This window comes from Stegostoma tigrinum, chromosome 7, assembly GCF_030684315.1.
Source record: "Stegostoma tigrinum isolate sSteTig4 chromosome 7, sSteTig4.hap1, whole genome shotgun sequence".
Taxonomy (NCBI): Eukaryota; Metazoa; Chordata; class Chondrichthyes; order Orectolobiformes; family Stegostomatidae; genus Stegostoma; species Stegostoma tigrinum.
In genome coordinates this window covers 52,152,677-52,168,694 of record NC_081360.1, presented here as the reverse complement: position 1 = coordinate 52,168,694, position 16,018 = coordinate 52,152,677, and the positions used below count along the sequence as shown (strand labels likewise).

The window sequence follows — 16,018 nt, the reverse complement described above, 5'->3', positions numbered from 1 at the left end:
CTATTGTTTTCATTTTTCTTTTTGCCCTTTCTGTCTTGAATGGTTATGCTGGTAGCCTTCTAATGCACATGCATTGGCCCTTCTTAATGTATAAGTCTCAGCAGTGTTAAATTGACCATCAGGAGCACTAGTGCTGTTTATTTTAATCTGGGCAAAGCATAGGTCTTAAGATCATAATTGGAGCAGGAGTGGGCATTTGACTTGAGGCCAGGTCTACCAATCAATACAGTCGTATCTGGTCTGATGGTGTCCTTAACTCCCCATTCCTGTCTGCTGCCCATTAACCCATAACTTGTAGATCAAATATTTAACTAACATGATCCTAAATACATTCCAGCCTATATGGATCTCTGTGGAAGAGCATTCCAAAGATGATTAATCCTAGATGTGATACGTTTTTCTTCTCATTCTTTATTTTAGATGGTCCTCCTGACCCTATTATAGATTCTCCATAAGTGAAAATATTCACTCAGTATGTACCCTGTCAAACTCCCTCAGAATTTTATGTATTTACATAGACCTACTTCCATTCTTCTAAACTCCAGTAGGTATATGCTCCAGCTGGCAGATTTATGGCCATTCATTTAACCAACCTACCCTACTTGCAGACTGTTTGTATCCTTCTCAATACTACTTTACTTTGTCAATCCTCGTAATATTTGCAAATCCAGTCAGTACCATCAACAGGTAATTAACATAAGACATAAGATATAGGAATAGAATTAGGCCATTCATCTTATTAAGGCTGCTTCACCATGCAATTATGGCTGATATGTTTCTCAACCCTATTCTCTTGCATTTTTCCCATAATCCTTGATCTCCATAGCTTTCTATGGCAATGAGTTCCACAGATTCATCACCCGCTGGCTGAAGAAATTCCTCTCATCACTGTTCTAAAGTGTCATTCCTTCACTGAGGCTGTGCCCTCAGGTTCGAGACTCTCCTACTGGTGGAAACATCATCTCTACGTCCACTACCTCTAAGTATCCTGTAAATTTCACTGAGCTCCCTCCTCGTCCTTCTAAACTCCATCAAGTACAGACCCAGAATCTACAACTGCTCCTCATATGACAAGCCTTTCATTCCCAGAATCATTCTTGTGAACCTCCTCTGGACTCTCTCCAAGGCCTTTAGATACTGTGCCCAAAACTGCTCTCAATATCCCAAAGCTGTCTGTCCATAGTCCAGACAGCCTCAGCAGTTCATGCCTACTGTTGTATTGTAGCCCTCCCAAAACTAATGCTAATATTTGCATTTTTCTTCCTACCTGCCAATAGAATATGCATGTTAACCTTGAGAATCCTGGACCAGGACTCCCATGTCCCTTTTGTGCTTCATATTTCCAAAGCCTTTCCCCATTTATGAAGTAGTTTATGCCTCCTTTCTATCAAATTGCAAAACTGCACACTCTGCTCCCCCCCCCACCCCCAATTGTATTCCATCTTCTACGTTTTTGCTCATTCTCCTTCCTTGTCCAAGTTCTTCTGAAGTTTTCCTACCACCTCAAACTTAGCAAAAATGCCCTCAGTTCCATACTCCAAATCGTTAATGTAAAAGAGACAAAAAAAATTGCAGATGTTGGAATTCAGGGTAGACAAACAGGAAGCTGGAAGAACACAGCAGGCCAAGTAGCATCTGGAGGAAAGGAGCAATCGACGTTTCGGGACCTGAAGAAGGATAATCCCGAAATGTTGACTGCTCCTTTCCTTCAGGTGCTGCCTGACCTCCTGTGTTCTTCTAGCTTCCTGTTTATGTATCATCAGTGTATAACTTAAATAACTGTGGTCCCAACACTGATGTTTGCCGAAATCCATTAGTCGTTGGCTGCCATTCGGAAAAAGACCCGTTTATTCTCACTCTCTTATTCCCCAGCCTTATTGACTGTTGAACATAGTGCCTACCAAGGCCTTTTGGAAATCTAAGCAATGACGTCCACTGACTCCCTATTGTCATTACCCCCTTAAAGAATTCTAACAGATTTGTCAGCCATGACCAACCCTTGATGAGGTTGTGCTTATTCAGCCTATTTTGTCATGTATTTCTAAGTACTCTGCAATCTTGTCTTTATTATTAAACTTGCAAGATTTTACCAGCAACCAATGTCAGGCTAATTGGACTATAATTAGTTGTTCCGTGTCTCTTCCCTTCTTAAACAGGGGTATTACATTAACCATTTTCCAGTCCTCAGAGGCCCTCTCTAACACCAGTGATTCCTGAAAGATCACCACCAATGCCTGTACAATCTCCTCAGCTATCTCCTTCAGAACGCTGGGGAGGGATTCTGGGATTGAAGTCGCTGAACCCAGTCTTGTGTTGACAATTTTCAATTGCATCGTTAACTGTTGCTCAACTTCTCCTGAGATCCCTGGGAGAAAAATCAGAAAATAAACCAAAAAAAGGACGTCTGCTGGTAATGAACCAGAAACAGGCTAGGGAAACCATCACTTTGCCACATGTCCACATCTCCAAGTATTTTCAGGACACTGATCTGATTCAAGTGCTCTCTGCCCAGGTCAGGAATTAACTCTTGAATCTTGCCTGGATTGACTGGATACCATTGTCTTTTGGCTATAAATGAGCTCAGGAAGCAAAGTAATAACTAACTGTTTTTGCATTTCAGCCAAGGTACTGGGAGAGCAAGGTGACTGTTATGTCTATTTTCTGTTGTTATAGCATTCCTGTAAACTAGGTGCACTAGCATGGTATAGTGTGGCATTCTGGGAAAGACACTGGCCACAAAATGTCAGAACAATCCGATGTGCCTGTATCAGTTATTGACTGAGTAGATATCACGAAGACACATGAAAAGATTTTTGACAGTGTGATATCCCCACCAAGTTAGTGTTTCTGTCAGGATAGTGCATTTAACTGACCTCAAGATTGCTAGTAAGAATAAGTAGGAAGATTTTAAATCTGATATTTTTCAGTAAGCCCTGTTAAATCAAAAGTTTATTTTGTTGTGCATCTTATTGTGACTATATGCTATGTGGAATTTTAAAACCAGGCAAATAGAAAGCTGCTTTATTAGAAAATGACACAATTAAACTACAGATAACGCAAGTATTTTATTTTACCTTTAGGTAATATCCTTTTGGTTGATGGAACTGCATGTGGAGAAATAAAAATAACTGATTTTGGCTTATCTAAAATTATGGATGACGATAATTATAATGCTGTAGATGGAATGGATCTGACATCTCAAGGAGCTGGAACATACTGGTAAACTTTACAAATTATTTCAAATGAGTGTTTATGAAATGTCATTTCATTTCACAGCTTGGGATTCCTCTTCAGATAACCTATTGATAAAAGGTTCTCAAGTATACTGCAAGCAAGTAACTTGGATTAATAAAATTGCACATGTTGACTTCTCAGAAGGTTTGGACGTTTTTGTTCATGACATATAAGCATTGTATCAAAAATTCTATTGAAGGCTATTATAAAGAGATTGCTTAAATATTCCATGTGAACTGATGAAGTATTCAAATAGATCGACCATCCAGCTTTGCATTTAGACTTTTGCTTGAAGACAACTTTAATTGAAGGAGATTTTCTTTTAGTTATAGAAGCTATTTGTTTTTTAAATGGTGTTTTGTGGAGATGTAGATAGTATAACATTTATGTAGTTGCAGTGTAGTCCCATTACAGAGATTTTAACACAAAATCCAGATTAATATTGTCTCTGGTAAACTTTCTGGTGATGCTTAAAACTTTAAGTCTCGTTTCCCCTCCCATGTTCCTTGCAACGTGCCAGATCTGGAGATATTAGAAATATGTGCATACTATTAGATACATTCTCTTTTCAGCAAACTTCTAGATAGTTTTTGCTGCACAGCCTTTTGAATTCCAGAAGAGATTAATATTAACATTAAAAATTAATATGGATTTTGAGCTCAGTTGAACCAATGATGGTAGATGCTCCAACTCTATTTTTGGCAACTTTTAAACATAACACTCAATTAATATTGCCTAATTAATGGAGATAAGCTGTTCACCAACAAATTTTGGTAAAATGTTTTAGCTGGTAACTTCAATCTTTAACAGCACTTCAAACAAAATGGCTCATTCTGAGCTCCAGTTAAGTGCAGGTGATTCATAGTTTCCTGTTGGATGTGACATTGTTCAGCTCCGTCTAGCACATGCTGCTTCCACTGTTTGACTGTCCTGTATTATAACATCACTTCATTTTTAGGTATATTTTGTTCCTGGGATTTTCTACTCTCGTACAGGTGGTTCTCCTATTATATGATGGTTGTAATGTTGCTTAACCTCACACTATAGAAAGTTGCCAGAGAAAATCACAGTATAGGGAAGTTGCTATATATATGTACGACCGAAAGTTTGCATTATCCAAACAACGTCCACTATTCCATCAATTGCATTACAGCCAATTCGAGTTTAGGAAACACCCATTATAGCAGAATTACCTGTAATTGAGCCAGATCTCTGACAGGACAATGATGTATCTGCAAGGCCATTATTTTACATATTCTGGCTGAATAAAATTATTTGGCTGCTGATGGCCCACAGCACTCCCAAGAATAACCAGTTTTGAGTTAGATATAGAACCCCTACAGTGTGGGAACAGGCCCTTCGGCCCAGCAAGCCCACACCGCACCTCAAAGCATCCCACCTAGATCCATCCCCCTATAACTCACCTAATCTACCCCTCCCTGAACACTGTGGGCAATTTATCATGGCCAATCCACCTACCCTGCACATCTTTGGTCTGTGGGAGGAAACCGAAGCACTCGGAGGAAACCCACGCAGACATGGGGAGGATGTGCAAACTCCACACAGACAGTCGCCCAAGGCTGGAATCAAACCCAGGTCCCTGGCACTGTGAAGCAGCAATACTAACCACTGTGCCACCCCAAGTTGCTAGATCTGTTCTAGTTCACTGCTTTTAGTGCAGTGACAGTGAAACACAGCACGATAAGGGTATTCAGAACAAGAAGATGGGACTTTGTCTTCATAATTACCGATATTTTGTAAACCGATGTGCCTGTGAAAATTAATTTAGTGGGGACGAGGTCAAATTGATTTTTACCTCATTGGTTCCCTCATCACTGGCGCAGGCCTGTTCTAGGAGGTATGTCCTTTAGGATTTTGCCACCTCAATCACGATGTGGGTGGTCCATCAGTTCTCCTCCAGCAGTTTGATACAGCTGAGTTACATTTCAGAGGGTCGTTGAAGGCCAACTATATTACTCTGGATTTGGAATCTCATTTAGGCCAGACCAAGTAATGGTGACAGATTAAACATTTCAAGTTTAGTGATCCTTCAGGAGCCCAGAACTAGTTCTAAAGAAACATCAATGGACTAGAAATGTTAACTGTGTTCCTGTCTGTACAGGTGCTGCTGAGTTTTTCCAGTACTTTTTAAGATGTATTTCAGATCTCCAGAATCCACAATGTTTTGCATTTATTGTAAGAACAACATATTTTCCACCTTAAAGGACAAAGTGAACCACGTGAGTTTTTTTAATGACAATCAATGATACTTTCATTATTACCCTCTTGAGACTAGAATTGAGTTTGCATCCCACCAGCCGTCATGGTGGGATTTGAACATTTAGCTTGGGCTTCAGTCTTACCAGTTCAGTGACTTTAGCAGTAAATCACTACCTTCCTATAATGGATGTCTGTGGATCTTGTTACTTAGCATTCTGCACTTAGCTAGAGTTGAATTTAGGCGTTAAAGTTGAACTTAATAAAATTGAAGGCAAATTATTGATCTGGTTGGGAAATTGGCTGAAATTCAGGAGGATGAATAAAGATAATGGACAGTTATTTTAGTTGGCAGGTTTTGACTAGTATCCTGCAAGGAATGAACTGAAACATTAAATATTTTCACTGCATTTATTAACAGTCTAGATGATAGGATAGGAAGCCACATATGTATTGATGCCATCCATTTTTGTGTCAATGAGGTGAGAGCCTAAAATTAGAGATTTATACATTAGATGAATGGGAAAAACTGCAGCAAATGAATTTCATTGTTAAGTATGAGAGCATTCACTTTGAATCTCAAAAGGTTAGGTTCCTAAATGAACACCACCTAAATGACAAGGCAGTAATGGTACAGACACTTGTGAATTCAGATTCATGGATTTTGACCAATGCAGGCTTGATGACGTTTGTGACTTTGTGAATGTGACATGGATCATTATTTTCTTCTTCAAGGCATTTTAATCAAAATTGATAATAAAATGATGGCCTTGATATCTGCTGGCTAGCATACATGGATATCTTGAAGGTTAAGGGTTAAATTGATCGTATTTTTAAAATATAGCAGAAAGGGAAGATAATGAAATTGGCTATGCTGGTTGAGAAATCTTAGGGCTAGCAATCATAGGTTCTAAGTTTTAAGACTATTTAGAGTGAAAATGGAAACTACTTTATCCCTTCTGATGGAAGTATTGGGCAAATCTAACTGAAAAGATCTATAGGAATTATTTTTGTTATTTGGGTACAGTTTGTGTTATTTTTGGTTCATTTTAAATCACGGTTTTATTAAGCAAAGGTATTGGGGGATATGGGTCATAGGCACATATTTGGGGTTAGGTCACAGATCAGCTGTGGTCTCTTTGAATGGCAGAACCTGCTTGAGAGCTTGAATGGCCTACTCCTAATCCAATGTTATGGCCAGTCACAGAACATATTCACATGAGGTTGCTGATTAACTTTCAATTTTAAATCCAATTGATTTTGTTAATTAAAAGTATTAAGAGATTTGGGACAGAAGTGATTATGTGGTTAGGTTTCAGATCAACTGTAATCTCACTGAATGGCAGAACAGGCTGAATGACTTACTCTGTATGGTCCTGTTCAGTGATATTGACTAAATTTAAAAGCCCAAAATTGTTAATTTTATCTTTGCTGATGTAATAGCATGTTTTACTCATATCTTAATCAAAAACAAAAAGTGGCTTTTGCACGTGTTTCCCCAAAATCCAAGATAATTTGCTGAATTCAGTACAAACTTAATCTGCTTCTGTGTTTTACGGTTAATTCACCTAAATGCACACTCATTCTTTTTGGTAGAAAGTTTGGATCAATCTAGGACAGTCAGCATCGATTGTGACAGCACAATTGTGTTTGACTAACTTGCTGGAGTTCTTTGAGGAGGCATTGATAAGGGTTGATGAGAGTGCCAAGTTTGTTGTAGTTCAAATGCATAGTACGAGAAACAATTGTAGACCGTGGTAAGATATTGGTGGATTGGGCAAGTTGGTAGAAAAATGACAAGTAACATTCAGTCTGGAGAAATGTGAAATAACGCATTTGGGAAAAGCAGACTAAGCATAGGAATGCACAGTCAATGACAGAACAGGGCGGTCTTGGAATGCAAATCCACACATGCTCAAGGTAGCAGAACAAGTAAATGCAATGTCCAAGAACATGGGTTTACAGGATATTTCACTTTATTAGCTAATGTACAAAATATAACTGCAGGGTAATAAATCTAGAATGTTATAAAACAGCAGTTCGGCCATAAGTAAAATAGTGTACAGTTCTGGTTACCACGTTAAGGATAGGATGTGCTTCCATTAGAGATGACATAGAGGTGCATAAGGATTGTAGAATCCCTACAGTATGGAAACAGGCCATTTGGCCCAACAAGTCCACATCGCCCCTCCAAAGAGCATCCAACCCAGACCTATTCCCCTACCCCTGCATTTCCCATGCCTAACTCATTTAACCTAAACAACCCATGGGCACTATGGGTAATTTAGCATGGCCAATCCCTCTACCCTGCACATCTTTGGACTGTGGGAGGAAACCCACGCAGTCGGGGGGAGAATGTGCAAACTCCGCACAGACAGTTGCCTGTGGCTGGCGGCGAACCCGGTCTCTGGTGCTGTGAGGCAGTAGTACTAACCACTGAGCCACCGAGCCGGCCATAAGAATTTTAGCTCGGAACAAAGATTTGGTTAGGTTTGTATTATTCTCTTTGGAACAAAGGCCAAGAGATTTCATTCAGACATGTCATCAGAGGGCGAAATATGGTGAATAGAATCCAATTCTCAGAGATTCATAACTATCTGGCATCGATTTTTAAAATAGAAGGATTACGGGAGAGTTGAGGAATAATGTTTTCATCTTGAAGATGGTGGAGGTCTGGAACTCTCACTGCCTAAAAGAGTGGAGGAGACAAGAAGTTGTTCTTATTAAAATAAAGTACTCTGATATTCATTTGAGGTGCTGTAATCAACAAGGCTGTGGGCCAAGAGCTGAAAAATGAAATTTAAGGTAAATTTTTGGATGAGTGTAAACACAACTTGTTGATTAATGCTTTTTTAAAAATTTTTATTATTTGTGGGATGTTGGCATCAATGGCTGGCAGCGTTTATTGCCCTTCCCTTGTATGCCTTTAAAGTAGTGGTGAGCTGCCTTCCTGAACCACTGCAGTCCATCAACTGTAGGTTGACCCACAGTGCCATTTGGGAGGGAATTCCAGGATTTTGACTCAGTAACTGAAGGAACGGCGATATATTTCCAAGTCAGGGTGGTGAGTGGCTTGGATGGGAACTTGGAGGTGGTTGTGTTCTCACATATATGTTGCCCATGTCCTTCTAGATGAAAGTGGTCTTAGGTTTGGACGGTGCTGTCTGACAATCTGTGTTGAATTTCTGCCATCTTTCTTGTAGATAGTATATGGTGGTGGAGGGAGAGGATGCTTGTGGATATAGTGCCAGTCAGTTGAACAGCTTTGTCCTGGATGGTGTCAAGCTTCTTGAGTGTTGTTGGGGCTGCACTCATCCAGGGAAATGGAGAGTATTCCATCAGATTTCTGATTTATGCCATGTAGACTTTGGGGAGTCAGAAGATATTTTACTCACCGGAGTAACCCTAGCCTCTGACCTGCTCTTGTAGCCACTGTGTTTATTTGGTATGTCCACTTGAGTTTCTGATCAATGATAACCCCCAGGATATTGACAGTGGGAGATTCAGTGATGGTTACACCATTGAATGTCAAGGGACAAGGGATGGTGGTTAGATTGTCTCTTATTGGTGATGGTAACAGCCTAGCATTTGTGTGGTACGAATCTTATTTGCTGCATGTCAGCCCAAGCTTGGATATTGTCCAGATCATGTTGCATTTGGACTTGGACTTCTTCAGTACCTGAGGAGTCGTGAATAGTGCTGAACATTGTGCAATCATTGGTAATCACCCCCACTTCTGACCTTATGATGGAGGTATCATCATTTATGAAGTAGTTGACGACAGTTGAGCCTTGGACACTACCCTGAGGAACTCGTGCAGAGATGTCCTGGGGCTGAGATGACTTGACTGCAACGACCACAATCATCTTCCTATGCATCAGGCTTGACTCCAACCAACAGAGTTTGCCCCTTGATACCCATTGATCCTGGTTTTGCTAGGACTTCTTGATGCCACACTTGGTTAAATGCAGCCTTTATGTCAAGGGCTGCCACTCATCTCACCTCCAGAATTCGGCTCCTTTGTCCATCTTTGAACCAAAGCTGTAATGAGATCAGGAGCTGAGCGGTCCTGGTGGAACCAACAGGGTGTCACTGAGCAGGTGCTGCTTGATAGCTGCTGATGATGACACCTTCAATCACTCTACTGATGATTGAAAGTAGAATAATGGTGCAGCAATTGGCCAAATTGGATTTGTCCTGCTTTTTAGATACAGGAAATGGGCAATTTTCCACTTACTGGGTGGATACCAGTGTTGTAACTGTAATGGAGCAGCTGTGCTGAGGGAGCAGCAAATTCTGGAGCACAAGTCTTCATTACTATTACTGGAATGTGTCAGGGCCCGTAACCTTTGCAGTATCTAGTGTCTCCAACTTTTTCTTGATATCGTGTGGAGTGAATTGAATTGTCTGAAGACTGGTTTTTGTAATGCTGGGGACCGCTGGAGGAGGCCGAGATGAGTCATTGCAGTTGGTACTTCTGGCTGATTGCTGCAAAAATTTCAGCCTTATCTTTTGCACTGATGTATAGGGTTCTTCCATCATTGAGGATGGGGATATTTGTGGAGCCTCTTGCTCCAAAGAGTTTAATTGTCCACCATCATTCATGACTGGATGTGGCAGGACTGCAGAGCTTAGATCTGATCTATTAGTTGTGGGATCACATAGCTCTTCTATCACTTGCTGCTTATGCTGTTTGTCATGCAAGAAGTCCTGTTTGGCTTTACCAAGTCGACATCTCATCTTCAGGTATGTCTGGTGCTTCTCCTGGCATGCCCTCCTGCATACTCCATTGAGTTGTTTGATCTGTTTGAAATCTGTTCTATTTAGCATCGTGAAAGTGTCACACAGCACGATCAAGGTTATTCTCCAGGTGAAGGCAGGACTTCATCTCCATGAGGACTGTGTGGTGTTTGCTCTTACCAATACTGTCATGATGCTGCAACTGGCAAGGGTGAGGTCAGGTATGGTTCACTATTTTATCAGTATTACTGCTAGCAAGCCACTCTTGGGGTGAACATTGAATTCCCCCACCCAGAATACATTTTGTGCCCTTGTCATCCTTAGCTTCCTCTAAGAGTTAAACAACATGTAGGCGTACTGTTTCATCATCTGAGAGAGGACATTACATGGTAATCAGCAGGAGGTTTCCTTGCCCATGTTTAATCTGAAGCCATTAGATGTCATGGGGTCCAGACTCAATGTTGAGGACTCCCTGGGCAACTCCCTCCTGACTGTACACCACTGTGCCACCACCTCTGTTGGGTCTGCGCCATTGTCTGTAAGGCATGATTATGTGACTGGAACTGTGACAGGCTGTTGCATGACTTGTCTGTGAGACAGATTTCCTGATTTTGGCACTGGCCCCCAGATGTTAGTCAGGTGGACTTCGCAGGATTGGCAGGGATGTTTCTGCCGTTGTCTTTTCTGGCGCCTAGGTCGATGCCAATAGATCTGTCCAGTTTCATTTCAGAGATTTTTCAGTGATTGGTACAACTGAATGTACACTAAGCTGTTTGAGGGCAGTTCGGAGTCAACCACCATTGCTGTGGGTCAAGAGTTAAATGTAGGCTGGATCAGGTGAGGATGGCAGATTTTCCTTCCCTGAAGTATACTACTGAATGAGATGGATTTTTCTGACAATTGACAATGATTTCATAATCATCATTAGGTTCTTAATTCCAGTTTTTTTTAATAGTTTGGATTCAAATCCCACCCTCTGCTGTGGGATTCAAACTCGGGTCCTCAGAACATTGCCTGGGTCTTTGGACTAATAGTCTAGTGATACCCTCCTATTTGCTTTCTGTCCTGTAAATTTCTGTGGTGCTGTTTCATGGAGCATTTATTCTTAATGTGCAATTAACATACCTTCACTTTTGAGAATTTGAACAAAATGACAAGAATGTGCTGTACATTGATAGCAACATAACCTAAGTATAAGACTTTGTAACTCTCCAAATATACACTAGTGCCCTGACTGAGATTTTTCAGAAGTAACAAACATCCAGTTGCTTGTGTAAACGTAAAAAGTCCCCATGTGCTGAAAGGAAGAAGCAGTTTACCACAGTGTCTTAATCAACAATCTGTTCTCCTCCAACACCGCCAAAATAGAAATGAGCTCATATTTATCCCATTTGTTTGTTCTAATTGTCTGTTATGTTTACTTACACATTTGTCATGACCACACTTTAGAATTAGCTGGTTGATTGTGGAGACTTTGGGATGTTATATATTTGCTGCACAAGTGCAAGCTTATTTTTACTTATCCAAATGCTACGAGATACTTGGGGACTGTATCTTGGGAGAGCAATCTAAGAGCTGCCATCTATACTTTACCCTGAAGCAACAGCACCTTTCCCCATCTGAGCCATCAATAAAGAACTTTCTGAACACACGGCATCCATGTCAAACTTTTCATTACATTTGCAAACCCTGAATTCTTAATTTGCCACCATAATTGCATCAACAAATGCCCTTCTGTAAACACTTCGAGGGCACAGTGTATATTGATGTATATTTGTGATCAAAGTCAGACTGGTGAGACCTGCTAAAGCAAAGAGGTAAAACTTGTAGTTGCAGAAAAATTGCAACAAAACTTGACCATCACACTTTATCCTGGCTTTAGGGATTTATATTTTCAAAGCTGTAAAGATTAAAATGAATTTGATTTTGAGATGACTTTTGAAACCACCTTCATTTCATGGGTGACAATATGAAAGGGAGTTAAGGTATAATGTGAACCAAGTTCAAATCTAAGTTGAATCTGTCCTGCCTAAATTCTTGCTTTAACATAATTTCCACCACCCCATTTTGTCCTAGTATCTCACTTTCCACATGTCTGTGAATGAAGCTTCCAGTTTATTGCAACATTAGAAACTGAATTGGAGACTCTCCCAAATTAACTTTATTTAAGAATGTTGGATAATCAGTTATAATGGTGGTTTCAGACTCAATTTGGCTATTCAAGCCCAAATGTAGTGGGCTAACATTAAGGCTGGTGCAACCCAGTTGAACCAGCACCAATGTGCTGAGACTTGAGCTTAAGCTTTTAATGCTGATTTACCTCAAACCAGGCTCATCCACAAAACCGGCCACGATCCCTGATTAACTTTAATGAGTGGCAAGTTTCTGATGTTTCCAGCATTTCAAGGAATGTTCATCTTGAGCTCATTTTCTTTCAGATACTTATTTAAGAAGTCTTAACATTAAAAGATACTTAATTTTCAGAGAAACTGACTAATCTACCTAATGAGACTAGTAAATGGTTTAATTTTTTTAAAAATTATTTTGAGATTCCAGAAGTTTTTACAAATGGAGTTTTTTGAGATAAAGCTTTTCAGTTGTATTAATTAGCCTGTACAATTCTTAAGTACATCAATTGATGCTTATAATACATGGAAACATGTACAGTTGTAATCTGATTTTGTAATTTTTTTTATTCAATCATGGGCGTCACTGGCTGGCCAGCCTTTTTTTATTGCCTGTCCCTAGTTGTCCTTGAGAAGGTCAGGGTAAGCTGCCGCCTTTTTGCTGCGATCCATATACGCTGGATCACCTAAGATTTTATTGAGATTATGCAAATATTTTTCTGGAAACTTGATTGCAACCTAACTGGTATAATTTGTCACAATGGTCCAGTAGGCCCTTTATTTAATTAGTTGTGCCATGCATTTAATTAAGTGATTATACAAGAAAGTATAGCATTTGTTAAACCATAATTTGGGCTAAATTTCTCTTTTCAAGAATAAGTTTTGTATGGATGAACTGTGTGCTGATGGAAGCTTTTTTTAAACTTTTAACAGGTATTTGCCTCCTGAGTGTTTTGTTGTAGGAAAAGAACCACCCAAAATTTCTAACAAAGTGGATGTCTGGTCTGTAGGTGTTATCTTTTTCCAATGTCTCTATGGTCGTAAGGTGAGAGTTTTTGTTTTGTTTGTTCTTTACACCAACAGTTTATTTCTGTCTCTTTTGGCAAAAAATGAACCTAATGTGAAGCCTTCTGCTTTTTCAGCCATTTGGCCACAATCAGTCACAGCAAGACATCTTACAGGAGAATACAATATTAAAAGCTACTGAAGTCCAGTTCCCTGTTAAACCAGTTGTTAGCAATGAAGCAAAGGTAATTGTTCTCAGTGTTTTTATGTAACCCTGTTTATTAGATAATGGGTGATTTTTATTGACTGTTTTAAATAATTGTCAAGACACGTTGCATAATGTCTAATGTTTCTGTTGTAGGCTTTCATTAGGCGTTGTCTAGCTTACCGTAAAGAAGATCGTTTTGATGTCCATCTGCTGGCTAATGATGCCTACCTTCTCCCTCATATGCGCCGGTCCAATTCTTCAGGAAACCTTCATATGCCTGGACCAGCCACAATTCCTGTTTCACCCATGTCAAGCATAGTTTCTTATTAAGATTTACTTTAGTCAGAGTGACAATTCTTATCGAACTTCTTTCAAGGTTGATTTGCAGTTGGATGTCATAACTTGTGGCCAGCTGGGCGACATGAGATGAAAGGGGGGGGGCAGTGAAATGATTGAAAGGCACCAGTTGTTAAATCGTTTGATTTATTTCAAGTAGAGTTTGAACCATGGACAACAATCAGCTGCACTTGTTACAAAATTACTGTAGACCATAAAGCTCAGTACTCCCATCAGGCAGCCTTTCTGTTCAGAACTGTTCATCCTCTCCTGCTTTTTTGGGAACACTGTATATAGTAGCCTAATGAGTCACTTTGGAACTATTTTTTAATATAATACTTATTTTGTTTAAAATAAGGCCAGAACAAATGATTTTAGCACAAAGAAATACAACAGCCCGCCCAGATAAAATTATGTGAAGAGAGATTGTAGTAGCCCTCGTAAAACCTGACAGTGCACAAACCATTTGCATATTGAAGCTACTATGAACAGCTGGTGTATTTATAGGTCAAACTGTAGAATGTACTGTGCAGGACAATAGTAAGATAGCATTGTTTTATATTGTTGTAAATGATTTCATTATACTTGTTCTTAAGTTACAGTTTGATTCTGTACAGGCTGTATTATAATCTGGCTTTATTTGTTTGGTTTTCTTTAATGGGAACTCTTATTCCAATAATGGAGCTTTTGCCATTGCTGCTAGATTGCATTGGTGTTTTCGTTATAACATGGCCTTCATACCTTATTCACACAACTGAAGTGTCTAAAGGCTTAATTTGTGTTAATTAAGACCATTTTAAGCAAGTTTTGTAGTTTTGAGGAATAGGTCATTTTACTAATAAGCCCTGACCTGTTTGACAAAATAATTCGAGTGGTTTTCAAATATTTTGGAAGAAAAAAAATGAAAATGCAAATGAGATCACATGTTTGCAGGATTATTGATTTCTTCTGTGTAGATATGATGTGAAACATTAAATTCTGAACAGTTGCCTTGTGCTGTACAAATTACAACCATTTTCAGTAATACAAAATCTTGCTGTTTAGTACAATTTACTGCTTGTTTTAACATCCATACTATAGAATACCTGTATGTAATTAGTACACTTGGAAACAAAACAAAATTGGTTCATCTAGGCATTGTTAATGTTGTATAATTAAGCTGTTGCCTGTGTTGCTGTTGTTAAGAGCGACTGTTTTCACTGTAAATAAAATGTTATCTGTCAATAAAACGGTGCTGCTGATACTGTAGAGAGTGTAGCCAAAACCAGTAATAAACATTCAAAATTATATTTCATTCAGGTAACTTTGTCAAAGAAAATGTATATTTTAAGCATCATGCACACAATTAAATTTATCTCCATCTGTTCTGGAAAAACTATATGCTTAGCGTGCTATGAATTCTTATTATATGGTGATAAAGCACACGGTAGCAATTTCTGGTTTCTGTTGTGCCTCCAAATTATGATAGATCAGTTTTTCCCACTTTGCTCAACTCCATTTTTACTTCTAAGATGGAATAAGGCCATCAGTTTTTCTGGTGTAGATTAGATCATAGTTAGAAAAGATTGTTATTTTATGAATGTATTTACTGCTGAGTCAGCCAGTCCTTGGTGTTTTTTTAATATAATGCTTGCTATAAACAACAGTGATAACCCTCAAGGAAAGAGTCACAACAAAATGTTTTTTATTGGAATAAACAAATAAAATAAAACTGACAACAGTAATTTTTTTCAGGTTATATGAACACAATCTCATCAATTGCGATCTCTAGGAAACTGGAAAGACATGAAAAAGAAGTAGAACAACAACTGACAAAGATTCTGCTAAACAATTACCTGATACTGAAAATCTGAAATCAAAAAAATTGCTAGAAATAATCCAATCAGACAGCATCTGAGGACGGAGAAGAAATTTTAATTTGATGATCTGTCATCTGAACGGGAAGTTAGAAGTATAAGCAACCACGGAGGGGGGAAATAAGAGAATGAAGGGAAGAACAAAAGGGAAAGTCAATGATTGATTTCCTTTGATCAGTGGAAACTCAACGATCAATATCTCAACTTTCAGTTACGTGCTTTATGGCCTTCCAAATTCACTTAGACAATTTGAGATCTTAATCACTATTCCTATATATTGGGACTGCAGCTGCTGG

At 39.1% G+C, this 16,018-nt stretch overlaps 1 protein-coding gene across 3 annotated transcripts in view; it reads left to right on the top strand.

The window, feature by feature from the left end:
• tlk1a (tousled-like kinase 1a) overlaps nucleotides 1–15,545 on the top strand; it is a 135,897-nt gene extending 120,352 nt beyond the window's left edge. For all 3 annotated transcript variants that reach the window (XM_059647268.1, XM_059647267.1, XM_059647269.1), the window contains exons 19-22: nucleotides 3,081–3,219; nucleotides 13,251–13,362; nucleotides 13,460–13,567; nucleotides 13,684–15,545. In XM_059647268.1, coding sequence (XP_059503251.1) covers nucleotides 3,081–3,219; nucleotides 13,251–13,362; nucleotides 13,460–13,567; nucleotides 13,684–13,860 — 536 coding nt within the window. In that variant the 3' untranslated portion in view covers nucleotides 13,861–15,545. The remainder of the gene's footprint in view (nucleotides 1–3,080; nucleotides 3,220–13,250; nucleotides 13,363–13,459; nucleotides 13,568–13,683) is intronic.
• Nucleotides 15,546–16,018: the final 473 nt, after the last annotated feature.